At 39.6% G+C, this 12,167-nt stretch overlaps 1 protein-coding gene across 3 annotated transcripts in view; it reads left to right on the top strand.

Annotated features, from left to right (window-relative positions):
* Positions 1-679: 679 nt before the first annotated feature.
* WDR35 (WD repeat domain 35) overlaps positions 680-12,167 on the top strand; it is an 80,514-nt gene continuing 69,026 nt past the window's right edge. For all 3 annotated transcript variants that reach the window (XM_058426778.1, XM_058426779.1, XM_032172318.2), the window contains exons 1-5: positions 680-777; positions 1,495-1,612; positions 6,344-6,415; positions 8,098-8,190; positions 10,013-10,141. In XM_058426778.1, the coding sequence (XP_058282761.1) occupies positions 754-777; positions 1,495-1,612; positions 6,344-6,415; positions 8,098-8,190; positions 10,013-10,141 (436 nt within the window). In that variant the 5' untranslated portion in view covers positions 680-753. The remainder of the gene's footprint in view (positions 778-1,494; positions 1,613-6,343; positions 6,416-8,097; positions 8,191-10,012; positions 10,142-12,167) is intronic.

Genomic DNA, 12,167 nt, shown 5'->3' with positions numbered 1-12,167 from the left:
ACGGGAGGCTATGCCCCAATAGCAATTGTACGCTATAATTACCCAACCTTTATAGAAATTCCTTTAAAAGGACCCTCGGGGTTGCGGTAATAATTAAACTGTTAAAAAATGTCAAAACAAGCAGAATAAACAAAATCTTCTATTCCTAAATTGCGCTAGAGGTTCTCCAATCCCCAAAGACACAGAGAAGGGTTGTAAGATCTCAGTACGCACATTTGCACTTTCATCTGGCCCGTGGCGCCAGCCTATCAAATACAGTAAATGGCTTTTCCGTTTCAAGAATGTTGGAACTCTGGAACTTGCAAAATACTAAATAATTTGCCCTCATTCGAACAGGCGCCTTTCCTCTTAGGTTTATAGTAATGCCACCTGAGGCGCGGCTCCATCGCGATCATCAGAGGTGTGGCGAGAGGGAGGGCGGCAGTGACCACCAGACGGGGCGCAGAGGGCGAGCGCACGGCTAGCAGTGACAGGTCGCGACCCAGCTCCTTGCGGAGAGCAGAAAGGCCCAGACGCCAGGGAACAGGAGAAGCCCAGTTACCGTCTCGCGCCCCGTGCCCACAAACCCACCGACGTCCGCGCAGGCGCACTACGCCGGTGCCCGGTGCGAGGGCGTCACCGGAAGTGTCCCGCGGCGCCCCGGATGCGACCGGGCAACAGCGGTTGCCACGGCGACGGGAGCTTTCCGGCTACGTAGAACCGTTAACTGTCGAGGGCCTTAGCGGCCGCTGTGACCCTCTCGGGGATCCCACGATGTTCTTCTACCTAGCCAAGAAAGTGAGTTTCCTGAGGGGGGCGTCCTCGTTTCTCCGCCATTCCCGCAGCCTGCGGCGATTCCCGCTGCCTTCCCGAGAAGCGAGGCTTCTTCACCCGGTCCTGATCGTGGCTTCGCCATTCCGCAGCCATCCTTCCCGCCGGGTCCAGCCTCCGACCTCTTCCTACGGTTCCCAGAGCCCCAGACAGTCTTTGGCCGAGCTCGCTGCCCTCTCGCAGCACTCTCCCATTCCTGCCCCTGGCTAGGTCCTTTTGGGTGGCTCGAGGATAAGTCGCCACGTGCTACCCTGTCTTTCCTCCTCCACTTGTTGCTGATCCACGTGATTTAAACTCTTTGGATCACCACGAGCCATTGGGCAAGAGAAAAGAAATAACAATAGGATAGCCTAAGTGTTGTAGATAAAAAGGAAGAGGGACTGGTGGTATGGATTTATACCCTCTCCCCACCCTCCCTTTAAAAAAATCCATCCGGTGAGACTCTGGCGTTGGCTTCCTCCGCAGTCACTATCCTTCTCTTTTGTGCACTTCTTTCCCTCTTTCCCAAATGCTAGAGCCCGGGTCAGTTCAGGGGACCATGCCCATTTTCACAACAGCTCATTTTTTTCTGCAAGGCCGTCCGTTTTTCTTCTTGGAAGATTTTCTTCAGCCTTCATCTCCTGCAGACTTACTTCCCAACTCCTTCGTGAAAAGTTGCTAGTGCGGCTGTGGTTGCTTTTTCAGATTTCCATTCCCAATAACGTGAAGCTGAAGTGTGTATCCTGGAACAAGGAACAAGGGTTCATAGCATGCGGTGGTGAAGATGGATTACTGAAAATTTTGAAATTAGAGACGCAGACAGGTAAATGAATGCAAGCCCACATGTTTGGTAGTAAATTGGCTAATGTTACTTGTTCAGTGCGATTTACTCATGTTATCTGTCAATATGCAATTCTGATTATTTTAAAGGGAAAACTACCTAAACATTTTATGGTGTTTTTCTGGAGTATATTTGCAATAAAGTTCAGAGAATGTTGAATGTAAACATCAGATGGTTTTTGCTGAGTTATTAATGGAAAATGAAAAATAATGAAGAATGAAAATAAGTCACTGTGTTATGCTATGTCTAATTATTGTACTATATTATTAGGAGTCTAACAGAAATCCTGTGAGTCAACATTTCAGTAAGAAAATCTGGCAGATTGTTTACAGGTCTGTGTCATCCTTTCTGCTTATCAGATGCATTAATGGTTATTCACCTAGTGTCCAAGAACAGAAAATGGGATACGTTTTATATTTCTATTAGTAGGTCTCTTGTTTTTGCAGCTTGATTTCTTTATCTAGTTCTCTGGAATCACAGCAAACAGCTTCCCACTTCTTTAGCCCCCCTAGTGCCACACTAGATTGAAGATCTAGATAAGGCAATTGGAGTTAAATCTCAGCTCTTCCACAAGACTACTGAATGACTTTCAACAAGTAGCTGAGGATCTTACTCTTTTAGTTTAGTCTTCCATAAAATGAAAATGTAGGAGGTTAAACTGCATTACGTTTTTGGATTCCTTACAACATAGCTTCTCAAATTGTATTAGGTATAAGAATCACTGGGAGAGGTTGTTAAGATGGATTTCATGCTCTGCCCCCACACAATAGACCTGGGATGGGGCCTGAGAATTTCCATTTCTATTGAAGCTGAGTTGCTGGTCCTCAGACCCCACTTTGAATAGTATTACCTTACAGCTTTGAATGTGGTATGAATAATAAATACTTATTGACGATTTTCCATATAGTGGATGTTTAACCTTCACAATCTTATTTGACTTCACAATAATCTTGGGCAGTAGGTATTCTAGGTGAGAAAATTGAGGCTCTGAGCTGTTAATTGCCCTAGGTCACGCAGCCAGTAAGTGGCAGAGCAAGGATGTGAAACTAAGTTTGTCTCACATTCACGTCCTTGTTTTTAACCACCACACAAAGGGCTAGTGGACAGCCTAAGTAAAGAAGAGTACCAATTAAAGTTTGGCTTATGCTGTTTTATAGTTCAATCTGTCAGTGCTTTAGTTTTTTAAAACTGTGTTAAAAGGAAGTTTTTCTCTGTTTCTTAAATGTATATATAGATACATATATGCATGTGTATGTGTATATATATGTGTCTGTATATACATACTTTTGCTTACAATATGTAGCAAGTTTTTTTTTTTTTTTTTTGTGAGAGAGAGTTTCGCTCTGTCGCCCAGGCTGGACTGTAGAGGCTGGATCTCGGCTCACTGCAAGCTCCGCCTCCTGGGTTCATTCCATTCTCCTGCCTCAGCCTCCCAAGTAGCTGGGACTACAGGTGCCCACCACTATGCCTTACTAATTTTTTTGTATTTTTAGTAGAGACAGGGTTTCACTGTGTTAGCCAGGATGGTCTTGATCTCCTGACCTCGTGATCCGCCCACCTCAGCCTCCCTAAGTGCTGGGATTACAGGCATGAGCCACCGTGCCTGGCCTGCAAGTTTTAAATTACGTTAAGAAATGCATTCATTTTGTTTAACATTGAAGGCTTTTTAAAAAACAAACTTCTTTTTCTGCTCTGCCCTTTTGATGAGCTGTGACTAGAGTATTCTTTGAAATTAGTGAACAAGATGGGAAATCGATTCTTGGGAGGTTTGGAAAATGGAGTAAAGTATTTGTTTTGGAACTGAATGATTATGAATTGTGCTGAAAGAAATAAATATGAGGAATATGGCTGTGAGAGTCTAACAAGATCAGTATATTATATTTAATACAAATAGTGTTGATTCAGCAGGTCCTTCCAGTAACAATCATAGATATTGCATGCCTGCTTTATATCAAGCACTGTGTTGTGCTAAAGATGCCACATGTTAAGTATAATGTTTTGTAGTTTGGGTACAGCAACATAATACAGCAATCCTCTACATCAATAAATCATCTTCTATGGCACCATTTTTAATGTCTATTTAGTATTTCATTATATTGGTATTAATATATCATAATTTGCTTAACCAAGTTTAGTATTGGACATTTAGATGTCTCCACATTTTTATTATTAAAGCAACTGTATCTTTGTATCCAAATCTTTGCATAAATTGTTAATACTTTCTACAATAAATCTCTAGAAATGGCATTCACTGGATCGAAGAGTGTGTACATTTATACAGGTTCCTAATATGTATACACAAATTATCCTCCAGAAAGTTTGCACCACATTGCGTTTCCAGTTTTCAGTCCCCTGCTCTAGAAGGAAAGGAATTAGAACCAGCAATCCATCTTTTTACATCAGGTTTACTTCTCTCACAGGCCAGCTTCCAGTGTTTTGCTGGAGCCCATCTCCCTTCACCTTCTCAGGTACCTCTCTGCCAATTTATCCTCTCTCTCTCCTTTCAATATCAGTCCTCTCTCCTTTTCTCTCCCTCACCAGTGACTTTCATGTTCTAAATCTAATGGACAGCTTTTATTGACTCATCAGGATTTGACTTGAAACATTTTTCAAGACAAGACAATTCAGAATGTTTAAGTTATTGTTATATTTAGACGTACTACTTTTCTCTCCTTCTCTGGTCAGTCCTCGGTCTCTTTGCTAGATTTCCCTCTTCTATTAGAATTCCTGAGAACTTGCTTCTGGGCTCTCTATTCACTTGCCCTATTTATTCTTTCATTCTCATGCCCTTAAATGCCATCTGTGGTATGAGGTGAAGAGCCCCACCTTTATATCTCCAGCCCAATCCTGGTTTTTCAGACTTGGGTGTCTCCACTGGAGTCTTTCACAGGTATCTCATATTTACTGTGTTCAAAACTGAACTCTTGATATTCTTCCAAATCTCTTTCAATTCTCTCCATTTCAGCAAATATCTCCATTTCACTCATTTGCTCAAGCTGGAAATCTTCTCTTTTCCTCCGTTAACAACATCTGCATCAGCAATCCTGTTGCTTTTGTCTCCAAAGTGTATCTTGAACCCATCCTTTCCTTTGTCTCCCCTGCTCCCTCTTTAGCTCCAGCTACCGTCATCCCTCACCTGGTCTATTGTGTGAATCCGTTTCCCTCCTTCCATTGTCTCTGGCTTCCTCTTAGTCGTTCTTGACACTCTAGCCAGTGTCAGGTTTTTATTTTATTTTTTTAAGATGGGGTCTCACTCTGTCTCCCAGGCTGGAGTGCAGTGGTGCAATCTTGGCTCACTGCAACTTCCACCTCCCGGGTTCAAGCGATTCTCCTGCCTCAGCCTCCTGAGTAGCTGGGATTACAGGTGCATGCCACCATGCCCAGCTAATTTTTTGTATTATTATTATTATTATTTTTAGTAGAGATGGGGTTTCACCGTGTTAGCCAGGATGGTCGTGATCTCCTGACTTCAAGCAATCCGCCCGCCTCGGCCTCCCAAAATGCTGGGATTACAGGCGTGAGCCACCGCGCCTGGCCCTTTTTTTTTTTTTTAAAGGGACCAGATGATGTCATTTCCTTGCCAAAAGGTACTTAAAGGGCTGACAGCCTGAGTTGGAGCTGCTTGTGGTAGGGTTTGAGGATGATGGCCCTGGGTTGGAGCTGCTTGTGGTAGGGTTTGAGGGTGATGGCCCTGGGTTGGAGTTGCTTGTGGTAGGGTTTGAGGGTGATGGCCCTGGGTTGGAGCTGCTGGTGGTAGGGTTTGAGGATGATGGCCCTGGGTTGGAGCTGCTGGTGGTAGGGTTTGAGGATGATGGCCCTGGGTTGGAGCTGCTGGTGGTAGGGTTTGAGGATGATGGCCCTGAGTTGGAGCTGCTTGTGGTAGGGTTTGAGGATGATGGCCCTGGGTTGGAGCTGTGGTAGGGTTTGAGTTTGTCAAGGGCTCTAGGTGTCTACTTCAGAGCCTTTGTGTTGCTGTGTCCTAGCCTGGAATACTCCCCTTCTTTCTCTACCTTTCCTGGCTATCTCCAGTTTACCTCTCAGTCTCAGCTTAAATATCAGTTCTTCTGATAGCCTTCCCTGGTTCCCCATCAATCTAAATTAAGTCACTTCTGCTACTCTTTCTTATTATGCTTTCACATTCCCAGTTTATAGTTACATTTATGTGTGTGTATGTATTTAATATTGGTCCCTCAGACTGTAAGCTCTGAGGAGAAAGGGGAAATGACTGTTTTGTTCACCATTTTATATGTAGAACCTTTTGTAACGCATAGCACAGTGTACACATTCAATAAATATTTGTTGAATGAATGAATAAATGAGTGAATATAAGATTCTGTGTAATCTAGTAAAAACCCATTTTCAAAGTCTATGCTGTTTTGATCCCTTGTAAGCTGTAGAGTTTTCAATCTGTAGGCCATAAATATTTCTATTTGTGGTCTTTTGGAAAGGAATAAAAAGCAGTGATGATTATTAATATATGTAATGTATGAGTAAACAATCTTCATTTGTGTATTTTGCTTTATTTTACCAGAATATCTTTGCAAGGGGTATGTGTTATTGTTCATGTTTGTACCATGAGAAAAATATATCAGAATGGGGCATACTTAGAAAAATGATTAATACTGCCCAGGAATACAAAAAGAGTCAAAATCTTATAATATGCCACTTTTATATATTTATCATAGTAGTTTGTTTTGTTTTGTTTTGTTTTAGATGATGCAAAATTGAGGGGCCTTGCAGCCCCCAGTAACCTTTCTATGAATCAGACTCTTGAAGGTCATAGTGGTGAGTCATTCAGTTTCTTTTAAGTCATGTTTGAGTGGTGTTTAGGCATTTAGAAAGTTTCTACTTAATGCAGAAATGTCAACATTTTAAATAATGGTAATATTTAAAGTACAGATGCTCTTTGAATTACGATGGGGATATGTTCCAATAAACCCATTGTAAGTTGAAAATGCATTTAATACACCTAACCTACTGAACATCATAGCTCTGCCTAGCTTACCTTAAATATGCCCAGAAAACACTAGCCTACAGTTGGGCACACTCATCTGACATAAAGCCTATTTTATAATAAAATGTTGAATATCTTATGTAACTTATTGATTTCTGTACTGAAAGTGAAAAACAGAATGGTTGTATGGGCACTCGAAGTATGGTTTCTACTGAATGCACATTGCATTCCCACCACCGAAAAGTCATTTAAGTAGTACCATTGTAAGTTGGGAGCTGTTTGTAATCATTTCTGTTGAGACATAAGTAATACAACTTAGAGTCATTCAACTTTTACGTGATTAAACAACATCTTAAATAAATCTAGAAGAAAATAACTGATATTTTATATATTGAAAATACTCCTGTCTATGGATGTTATATATATAATCCTTTTTAGAATCCGTCCTATGATTCCAGATTAAAGGAGACTGAAGAGACTGGGCGTAGTGGCTCACACCTATAGTTCAAGCACTTTGGGAGGCCAAGGTGGGAAGACTGCCTGAGGTTAGGTTTTTGGAACCACACTGAGCAACATAATGAGACCCTGTTTCTACAAAAAATTAAAAAAATTAACCAGGCCTGGTGTTGTGTGCCTGTAGTCCCCGGTACTCAGGAGGCTGAGGTGGGAGGATCCCTTGAGCTCATGAGTTGGAGGCTGCAGTGAGCCATGATTGTGCCACTGCATTCCAGCCTTGGTGACAGTGCAAGATCCTGTCTCAAGAAAAAAAAAAGACTAAAGATTGAAGATGTATAACAACTAAATACACTGTATAATCCTAGATTGGTTCTTGGAATGAGAAAAACAAGTGTCTATAAAGGACATTATTTGGACAATTGATAAAATTTGTATATGGACTGTGAGTTAGATAATAATATATCAGTGTTAAACTTCCTAGTTTGTAATATGATTATGGAAGAGAGTGTCTTTATTTTTAGGAAATGTACACTAAAGTATTTAGGGATTAAAAAATTAAAAGTCATCAATTATTCATGTACCCTAGAGGTTTAAGATATGCTCAAGAGTGTTTTACTAATAGAATGGAAAACAGGGGTGAGAGGTGGGCAGAAGAGAGATTATAGGACATATCTACAAAAGTGATAAAAGTCCCCTAAGCAAGTACTCGGTATGGTGTCCTTTGAACATTATTATTTTTGGGAGTCAGGCCAATTGAGTAAACCATGCTTGTATTTGTTTCTGTCATCAGGTATATGGTAGTTCTGGTAGCTAGCCATGATAGGTGTTTTTACTGGGATGAAATAGGGATAGATATGAAAAATAGTATTATGCATTGTTATAGAAAATTAGTGATATCAATAACTGCATCCTATGAATAGGTTTTGAGGAATATTAAAGACTAGTTAGCTGTACAGGAACCATATTGATTTTAACATGATCTTGGTGTTTATATAAAAATGTAAATTTGAAATTAATTGTAACCTTTAAGTTTCTAAATTGTTTTATAATGTTCTAGGTTCTGTTCAAGTTGTAACATGGAATGAGCAGTATCAGAAGTTGACTACCAGTGATGAAAACGGGCTTATCATTGTGTGGATGTTATATAAAGGTATACTTTACTAGGAGAGATTATTTAATTTTTCACAAGTTGGCATCTGGATCACAGTATTTGGATGGGTAAATAACATCTCCAAAATAGACCCCTTTTACTAACAACAGGAGTTCATCCTGACTGCACAGGGATAATATTTCTGGATTTATTGCTGCCTACTTTTCACTTTTTTTTTTTAAACTTTAACCCTGTTATTAAGAAAGTGAATTAGGTGACTGTTGGCTATCTCCAAAATGAACTTAGACTCTTAGCAGAAGAATAGCTTCTACTTGAGATAGCTCTTTTTTTTTTTTCCAGATTTCGAATAAGAATTACTTCTAGGTAGTTCCAGTTTATAATTACATTCATGTGTGTGTGTGTGTGTGTATTTAATATTGGTTCCTCAGTAGACTGTAAGCTCTGAGGGGAAAGGGGAAATGACTGTTCATTTTATATGTAGAACCTTTTATAATACATAGCACAGTATACATGTTCAATAAATATTTGTTGAATGAATGAATAAATGAGTGGCTAGAGTTATCTCAGTAGATAAAAACACATTTAGTAAGAAGTCAAAGGGAATAATTCATTTCCTGCATGGGCCAGTTAGTTTCCTTTTCTTTTATGGATACAGATTTTATCTCAACTCTGACTACTGGTTCAGTTTGTCTACAAGAGAGAGGGCGAGTAAAAGAAGGATTAACTTAGATAATCCACTTTTACCAGAAAAGCAGCTCATAATACATGTTCTCCTGAGGCCTGTAGTCATCATCTTCAAAAGGGAAGGGTGCCTTAGTTCATGTGTGCTGTTTTGAAAAGTTCATGTGTGCTGTTTTAAATGGCAGGGCATACCATTTAAAAAGTCTTCATTAAAGATATGCTATAATACTTTAATTTTTAAAAATGTGTGTGTGTGTGTGTGTGCGCGCGCGCGCGTGTGTGTGTGTAGGGGATAGAATGTGAAAGATCAGTGGACTGGAGTAAACTTTGTCTGTTTCCAGGGTAGGTCTTCAGGTCTTCTCTGGGTCTCAGTCTTGATTCTGTTACCCTGCTCTGAGCAGTTCTTCCAAATTACATGATTATTTGCTTGGCTGCAGGCCAGAGTTTCCTATGTTGGTATGTAAAAAAGCCTTTAAGAAAAACAAAACAAAATAACCTATTTTTTTGCTTCTAATTTGGTTATGCTAAAAGACAAGTTACATCTCATTCCTACCCTGCATACAACTAGAATATTTTTGTCATTCAGCATTAGAGATGTGGTGTCACTAATGTAGCACAAACTGATTAGAATTTTTTCAAGCAGGCTTAGGGTTTTACCTAATATGCTGTGTATTTTTTGCCTTCATTCTCTTTGTGATGGTAACTAATATGCTGCATTTAATATGCTTGTAATTATTCATTGGAGAGTTTATGTGTATATATGAAGTTATTGTTACTTGGAGTGTTTTTCTTATTGGTTATGATCTGAACCATATTGTTCAAGTAGGAAAAGTTAGGCTTTCAGAAAAATCAGTAGTTTTAGCTCTGAAAAAGCAAATTAAGTTTAATTTTTAATTGACAGAAAGAAAGAGACAGTGAGGGAAAGAAAGAAAGAAGAAACAAAGGATGGGCATTTATTATGTTTTCTGTGATAATCTGAAGCAGTTATCAGTTAAGCCCAAGTTAATTTTTCATTTTATTTTTGTTGGATTTGAAAGTTTTATAGTTTAATGTCTCAGGTTGTAGAAAACTTTGCAGTTATTTATCCCATGGTGTACTTTATGGAATGCTTTCAATTCTTAACTACTGTTTAATAGATGTGAAAGTTTTGACTTGTAATTTTTTAAATTTGTGTAAACAGGCTCTTGGATTGAGGAGATGATCAACAATCGAAATAAATCAGTTGTTCGCAGTATGAGCTGGAATGCTGATGGACAGAAGATCTGCATTGTATATGAAGATGGGGCTGTGATAGTTGGTTCAGTGGATGGTAATGTATTGATTGGACATAGAACTAAGATCAATATCTGGCCGACAGTTTTCTTCTTTAGAGATTTATCATATGTTAGCATTCTGATTGAAAAATAGACATAAAAGGGAAACTATTTGATATACAATTTGACGACATTCAAGAACCATTCTTTGGTTTTAACCATCTGTTTTTATATATATTCAAGGAAAAAACTCTGTTTTTTAATTTCCTACAGTGGCATTGAAAAAATTGAATTAACTTTTCAGCATTATTTTAAACATGTCTGCCTCATTATGTAATTTCTTTTTATATTGGTTAGTCTGTACAAATATGTAGACTTTAGTTTCAAAAAGTCTGTGGTCATTTTTATTGGAACTGAACATGTGATTTTTGGTTGTAGTTTATAGCCTTAAAAACTCGTATTTTTCAAATTCTAGTAATAGATAAAACTGGGTCTTCTGAGGGTCTGCACCGTTGTTTTAATTTGAAATTCTATAGAGAAATAATTTATTTTAAAATCATTTTTATTTCTCTCTCTCGTTTGCTCTCTGTGTGTGTGTGTGTGTGTGTCTGTGTGTGTGTCTGTGTGTGTGTGTGTAATTTCATGTAGTCAACAAATGTTTCTGAGAGCCTATAAAGCAACAGCTATCATTTTAGGAACTAAGGGTACAGCAACAACCAGACCTAGATCAGGAGAGGTGGATGAGTAACTGAGAAATTACAATACCCTGTGATAAGCGCTAAGATGGGGAAAATACAGGAGCATGTAGAAGTGCCACCTAATGCAGACTTGGAGGGATCAGGAAAGGCTTCCTGGAGGAGGTGATGCTGATGCTGAGGCATTAGCCACAAGGTAGGTTGGTGTGTAGAATGTCTCAGCCCTAAGAAGTAGTATTTGAGGAGGTCTGGAGGAGTTGCACTTAGCTATGTTTGGGCCATTGAAAAAAGTTGATTATCAGTAGGGTATAATACTAATGGTGAAGAGTAGTATGCAGTGAATCTAGAGAGAGAAACAGAGGCCAGATCATGCAGATCATAAGTTATATTAAGGTGTTTGGACTTAAGTCCAACAGCACTTGGGAGGCCAATGAAAAGTTTTAAGAATGGGAGCAATGTGATAAGATTGTTCTTTAGAAACATCTCTGTGCTACATATGAAGAATAGAGAACGGAAAGAAAGATAATGGGCAGCTGTATCAGGAAACTGCTCTGGCAATTCACGTGAGAGATTATGGTGGATGGTAGCCATCCAGGTAATGACAAGGGAATGGAAGTAAGTAGATTTTATACATACTCAGGAGGCAGAATAGATAGGATTGGGGATGAGAGGATGGAAGTCCCCAGGGCAGTATCCAGAGTTTTAGCTTGGGCAGCTGGATGGATGGTAATGCCTTTCATTAAAATAGTGTGGAGAAAGAATGATTTTAAGGGAAAATTCCTCTGTTGGATATGTTGATTTTGTCATGCCATAGGCCATTCAAGTAAATCTATCCAGACCATAGTTAGACATACATATCTGCAGCTCAAAAATATCTGTGCTGAACACAAAATTTTGGGAACCACCAATATATGCATGGTAATTTAAACCATTGAAATAGGTGAACAAAACTAAGAGGCATTTGTAGAGTTAAGAATCAGCAACATTTAGGCTGGGGACAGTGGCTTATGCCTGCAGTCCCAGCACTTTGGGAAACCAAGGCGGGAGGATTGCTTGAGCTCAGGAGTTTGAGACCAGCCTGGACAACATAGCAAGACCTTGTCTCTGCTAAAAATAAAAAAAAAAATTATCTGGGTGTGGTGGCACACTCCTGCAGTCCCAATCACCTGGGAGGCCAAAGTGGGAGGATTGCTGGAGCCTGAGAGGTTGAGGCTGCAGTGAGCCATGATCTTACCACTACACTCTAACCTGGGCAACAGAGTGAGACCCTGTCTCAGGAAAAAAAAATCAGCAACATTTAAAGGATGGGCAGAAGAAGGATGTTGAAAAATAAGAGTCTTGGAGATAAAGGAGTATATGGGCTAATGGCAGCCAAGAGAGTTCAAGA

Source organism: Hylobates moloch, unplaced genomic scaffold (assembly GCF_009828535.3).
Source record: "Hylobates moloch isolate HMO894 unplaced genomic scaffold, HMol_V3 SCAFFOLD_13, whole genome shotgun sequence".
Classification (NCBI taxonomy): domain Eukaryota; kingdom Metazoa; phylum Chordata; class Mammalia; order Primates; family Hylobatidae; genus Hylobates; species Hylobates moloch.
Note: the sequence above shows the minus strand (reverse complement) of the source record. Positions and strands in the feature narration are given on the sequence as shown.